At 36.0% G+C, this 6,145-nt stretch overlaps 1 protein-coding gene across 1 annotated transcript; it reads right to left on the minus strand.

Moving 5' to 3' along the window:
* Positions 1-1,870: 1,870 nt before the first annotated feature.
* LOC125892142 (glucose-induced degradation protein 8-B homolog) lies at positions 1,871-4,479 on the minus strand. The gene is made up of 5 exons (XM_049581934.1): positions 4,379-4,479; positions 3,885-4,014; positions 3,564-3,760; positions 3,242-3,439; positions 1,871-2,965 (listed from the first exon to the last, which is right to left on the minus strand). Exons 2-5 carry the CDS (start codon positions 4,000-4,002, stop codon positions 2,792-2,794), a joined length of 687 nt encoding a protein of 228 aa, XP_049437891.1. The 5' UTR covers positions 4,003-4,014; positions 4,379-4,479; the 3' UTR covers positions 1,871-2,791.
* Positions 4,480-6,145: the final 1,666 nt, after the last annotated feature.

The raw sequence follows: 6,145 nt of genomic DNA on the forward strand, positions 1-6,145 counted from the left end.
GGGAAGAGGAGTTGGAAATATAAATAACATATGCAAAATGGGAACAGATGTTCACTGAAATTCACAAAACTATCAGTTCCTTATTTTTGAGGGAATTTGCTTGGAGGATAAACATGAGTTACTTCTTGACCCCAGACATTATCTCAAAATAGAAGAGCTCAAGCTCAGTGCTTGAGGAACTGTGGAGAAGACCATGCTAACTATTTACATATTTTCTACTCGTGTAAAGTATTAAATACATATTGGTTCAAAGTATTTACATTGATGGAAGATTAAAAAAAAACAACTGTATTTAAAAGCAGAGCACATCAGTTTGGGAACGCCTTCAGCTACTCTTAGTCAAGATGAAAAATACCGCAATCCTGAGAATCACAGCACTGAAACAGATAAAGGGTGGAAAAAACTAAGTCCCCAGACTGAATAAAATGGAAAAGTATGATTCAAGAAGTAAAATCCACAGAGAAAGTCACTCACAAAATAAGGATTAGGGAAGAGTTGTTTGAGGAAAGGTGGTTTATAGAAGATGAGAGACTGTTACTATAATCATTGTATTTAATATATAAAAATGCGTACATTGTATAAGAACTTAATAGTTATTATCTTCTACTATTAGTTAGCCCACATCTCTTTGAATGTTTAGTTATTATTTTCTTTCTTTGTAGTGAATTTTAAACTAAAAAGCAAATAAGCTGTATATATGAAAATGGGCTTGAAAAAAACACAGTGGAAATGTTAAAATCTTTTGTGAAGTACTTGAGTTAATTTCTGCACATTTTACCTAAGTAAAGATCATTTGTATCTTTTATGTTAAAGTATTCATTAATAGTTATGGAATAACTGAACATATTTATTAGGCTAAGTATTTCCATTTCATGCTTCTTTATACATCTACTCCACTGCTATTCAGAGTTAAATATTCCACATTTATTTGACAGATTTATTTACTACTTTACAGGTTGATTTTACAAAACAAACATGTGAACTCATAAAATATTTGATGTACTATTATAATACATAAAAAGTACATTGCATAATTAAAAAGCTCCACTGCCTCCAATTGCCAAGAAAGCACCTTTTTTTTATTATTATTTTTTTGGGCATTTTGCCTTTAATGGACAGGACAGGTAAGTGTGAAAGGGAGAGAGAGAGAAGGGGGGATGACATGCAGCAAAGGGCCACAGGCTGGATTTGAACCCGGGCCGCTGCGGCAACAGCCTTGTACATGGGGCACCTGCTCTACCACTAAGCCACCAACACCCCACCAAGAAAGCACTTTAATGCATCAGTGATAGTACTCCAATGAAGTATGATGATATAACACTCACGTTGGCCATTTTTCTGCACTGAGTACATTCACTTTTGTACTTAGATATGTTCTGTTGATAATCATACTTTTACTTACGTGGCACTGTCAACAAAGGACCTTTAGTTGTAATGGAGTATTTTTAATATAATGGTATTGCTACCTCTACATTTTAAAGAATGTGAAAACTTTCTTCTCAATTCTGCACCCAATAATATACATTTGATAGGATTATTATTTTTCATATTGCAGCTGGCCAGAGTGGAGCTTATTTTAACTGTTTAGGTAATTGGGTTTAGTCTGAAACAGTGGATCATATATCATAAACTGATCATATTTTTGTGAGAAAAATTACTCTGCAAAGTTACCAGTAACCATAGCTGTCGTATAACTGGAGTCAAATGTACAATATTTCTCTCTCATATGTAGTGAAGTGCCATAAAATGGAAACACTAAAGTAAATGTACTCCAAAATTGTTTACAGGTACAGTACTTGAGTTACTGTCCCACCTCTGCTGCTGTACCACTTTGAAAATCCCAGGATTAAAAACACACCAAGCTTTAAAGTCCTTTATGACTTGCGCAGTTTAAAAATTCACTTTTATTGCAAAATAATATCCCAGCAAAAAAAGCACATCAAATTTTGCAAAAGAGCTACTTATTCCATACATGTAAATAATCCATCTGTAAAAGTGTCTCCAAGTCTGTGGACACAGATTTAACCATTCACATCTTTTAATATTATCCGTGGTATTTTATAACGTATGAAACTGAGGTTGCCTTTAAGCTCGCACAGTCACAGTATTCTGCAAACTTATTTAGCATTCCAGGAATCTTGCCTTGTCCCGCTTGTTATGTGCTACCGCGATAAAAGTTTCTCTGTTCTTGTCTATGTCAGCATCGTTTTATAATGTATCAAGCAGTAATGCAGTACGAGTCCTACGCTGAATCTAACTTTCAAGTCACAGTAGTTTGAAAGATCCCAAGTATCCTGCTTTGGCTAGTGCCGTCACATAGAGTACTAGCTAAAAACTACTAGTTGAAATGTGTATGTCTTCTGTAAGGAAAAAAGTGTGTGTTTATTTGAGGCAGTGCACACCGAGCCAGCCATTTTCCCTGAACATCAAACTGGTCACACACAGAAAGTGACAGCCTAATTTAGGCTTTATTCACAACCTCCTATGCCAACATCTTTCCCTGCCAACAGACAGAAAAACTAGTGTAACTGAATTATACTAATTTTACATAAACAAATATGTAAATCATAATACCAAGTAAATAATGGTCTGCATGTTACTATAGTGTGAGAGGTCATTTTAAAATGCCATCAATCCAGTTTGCACATTCTAAGTTATTAAAGTATCAAAAAGCAACCCTTACAAAAAAAGAAAAGGTTGTACTCTATATGAGTCAGTTTGTTGGGGTATAAATAGATAAAGGAAATGTGTCCATTTTGTAATGTTGTGGTATGTTTTCACTGGGGGGTCCTTATTTTGGGTCTTCGATGGTTCCCTTGCTGAGGTCTGTCATTTTGGGATACTTCACTTTCTTTTGGTCAAGTTCATTTTGAGCCCACAGCAGTAGCTTCAGGAGCTTGGCCAGCTTGGGTGTTGACTCTCTGTTTTCATAGTCTAGCACACACTGATTCACTTCACTCCATACCTGAAAGATACGGACAAAGACATGTTACTGCTTTGTATACTATAAATATGGACAGTGGATCATAGCCTGACATCAAGTCCTCCTTTATATGTTATTAATTACACTAACACTGAACAGTGTCCTCATGCTGCAGAGAATGGTACAGCTTTTTTTTTTTAACTTAGTGTGAATTACATGTGCCATGTAGTTTAAACTGATTCTTAAGAAACATAAATACAGAAAACTCAAGTGCAAGACAAGACAGGTATAAGCTTTACTAATATGCTTTGACCCTACCTTTTGTCTCTGCATCATATTGAGCAGATCCCCAAAGGGTGACTCCTCAGGGTTGTCGAATGCCAGCAGGGCCAGTGTCCTCTCCATCTCAGTCAGACATTCTCGGCTCTCCTCCCCCTGCTCTGCTAACTGAGACTGGGCAAATTCAAGGGCGGCTTCGGTCTCCCTCAAACGAATCAGCTCGATCAGATGCTGCTGCTGCAAATACAAAATGCCAGAGGTTGCAACAGTCAGTGAAAACAAGAGAAGACCAGCAGAATGAGTTGTTAAGAGCACAAAACATATTTGTCTACAAAGTGATGGGCATTCTGTGTTATTTTACCTGTAAGTGGAAGTAAAGGTAACGGTTTGTATCCAGCAGCTCTGGGTGCAGACTGTTAATCAGCGCTATGGCGTCCTGGATCTGTCCCTTCAGGATCATCTCTCTGATCTTAATTCTTTCATCTAGGGAATCCAAGTCAACACTGGGCTCTATTCCGGACTCCATCCTGAACTTCTCTGCTGCCTCCTTGAAGCCCTCTGTTGAACAGAAACCATGGTGAAACCCTGCACAGTTCACATCCAAGCACCGTGTATATCTGCGCAATTAATCTTTACAGACAACCGAAAACAAACTTTGAGAAATAAATAATCGGTACTTCACCTGTCACCAAGTAGTTCATTATGAGCCTGTTCATATCAGCTCTCTGAATATGGACATTATTGAGTTTATCCATCCACTCTTCCCTTGTTATGTCCTCCGGCTTCTCTGCATAACTCATTATGGTAATATCCTAAACGAGTACAGAGAGGTTATATTGTGAGTTGACAGAATGACATTTCACGCATTTAAACCACTGAATTCAATGTATAATAGCAGTTATATAACGTTATAACCGTTTTAGTACATAGCTCTTCTGTTTGACACCAACGCAACACCGGAAATCCTAAGTCACAACAGTTCGGGCCTTCGATGAAAAACACAACATTGAAGCCTGAGTGTCGACAACACGAATCAAAACAAAGACAACGTCAACCTTTTAGGTGCATTTATATAGGATACACACATCTGGGTCGAGTGTTGTTTAATTTTATTGTCTCCTATCGACGTGTATATACAGTCATATACGAGTAATATCGTTTCATAATTCACAATACCTTGAAATTTTGTCGCTACTTCCCAGCAGTAGCTAGCTAGCTAGCGGAGGAAAGCTTCTTCTTCTTCTTCTTCTTGTTCCTGTTCCTCTTGTCTGTTTCCGGTACCGTAATCTACACTGTAAGTACGCGCTGCTGCCCTCCGGAGGCGACTCAAAGCATTGCATGACTGTATTTTTGTTTTTTATTGATCATATTTCACAGTACATTGAACAGAAACATATTTTATTATATACATTTAAAGATTATCTTTAAACATCACATGTTAAATAATAAAATTAAACACAACAAAAGAAAGTAACATAAAGATCAATGCATACATTAAACTGCACGAGGGAGATGAAAACCCAGATATAATACACGTTGTTATTATTAGATACATTTTACCAAATATTTGAGAGGCTGTAATAGCTTTCTTGTTCGTTTTTATTTTATAGTCAAAAAGATATTGCAGTTCAACACAAAACAGACGGATATTCAATGTAATCTGAAGCACTCTAACCATATTGATGTGATACTTGCCAACAAGCCATATAAGCTTGAGAGCATTATCAGTAGATTGTGAGCCTGAATAACAATTAAGAAACATGATCATGCCTTCTAATATTGTTGTCAATCTCTTAAAATTTAGATAAACTAACGGAGAAGCTCAAACAACAATTCTTGAGAGTAGGTACACTTATAGACAAAAATGAGACATTTAATCAATTTCTGTTTTAAGAAAGAACATATTGGAGAAATATCTTCTTTAAATTCATATAATAATGTGTTACAGTGGATAACCACTGTGATTTTACATTTATTATAGCCATAAATTGTGTTTGTGAATCCCCCATATAGGCTTGATTTATGCTAATCTTACTAGACAGGCAAAAGATTCAAAGAAAACAACAAAATGTGTACAGGTTTTGACATTGGGTAGAAAATAATTTATTTGGAAACTTTAACAACTAGATCTTTTTTCATATAAAGTAGGCCTCGCATAAAATTAAAAAACCCCAGTAAACAAGTATCATAAAATGACTTGAGTACAATGCATGAGTGATTACTTTCCACAAATGGAAACTATTGGTTTTATATCTTGAATGCCATATCAAATACCCAATCATCTCTCTCACTCCCTGTTTTTTCTGAATGTATTTTAAATTATTTATGTTTTCACTCTTTCTCTCTTCACCTTTATGTACTGTATCTGCATTAAATTTCTTTTAAGGGCACAAGCAGGCATCAATCCTGCTTTTCAGAGGAGGATAATAGGAGTGTGTCTGTGTATGTACATACCAGATTGATATTTTATATTGATTTTTATAGCTACTTTTCTACCATGGCAGTGCATCACACACAGCAGTCCAATTGACACTTGAAATAAGGGGAACTAAAGCGACCTCTACTGGTGTAATCATGAAATACAACAAACTGTAGGTTGCTTTAGGTAGCAGAGGGACTCTACAGACATCACAACCCCTCCCTAAACCAAGACAGAGAAAGAGCAGAAATATCAGCGGTGCATTTCATATTATTACATAAGTATAGCTCCTTGTTTATTGATTTTTTTTAAATAAACCCACATCCAGGATAAATGATTCCGTTTAAATGGGTACAATGTGTGCGACCACTGTCTGAACATCAGAAAAATGTCTGGGAGCTGTGGGTGATATTGCTGACTGATATAGCGGATTAAAAGGGGATTTTATTTTGCAAACTACACATTAGAAATAGAAAATATTATTTAAAAAACATTCCTAGACTAATACATTGACTTATCCAGCA

This window comes from Epinephelus fuscoguttatus, linkage group LG7 (assembly GCF_011397635.1).
Source record: "Epinephelus fuscoguttatus linkage group LG7, E.fuscoguttatus.final_Chr_v1".
Classification (NCBI taxonomy): domain Eukaryota; kingdom Metazoa; phylum Chordata; class Actinopteri; order Perciformes; family Serranidae; genus Epinephelus; species Epinephelus fuscoguttatus.

Bases quoted from the DNA above. Each gene is read 5' to 3' on its own strand.
- LOC125892142 (XM_049581934.1), bottom strand. From the start codon at position 4,002: ATGAGTTATGCAGAGAAGCCGGAGGACATAACAAGGGAAGAGTGGATG. The intron at 3,440-3,563 runs GTAAAATAACAC...TTGTATTTGCAG, and splicing joins ACCTTTACTTCCACTTACAG to CAGCAGCATCTGATCGAGCT. The intron at 2,966-3,241 runs GTAGGGTCAAAG...CGTATCTTTCAG, and splicing joins ATATGATGCAGAGACAAAAG to GTATGGAGTGAAGTGAATCA.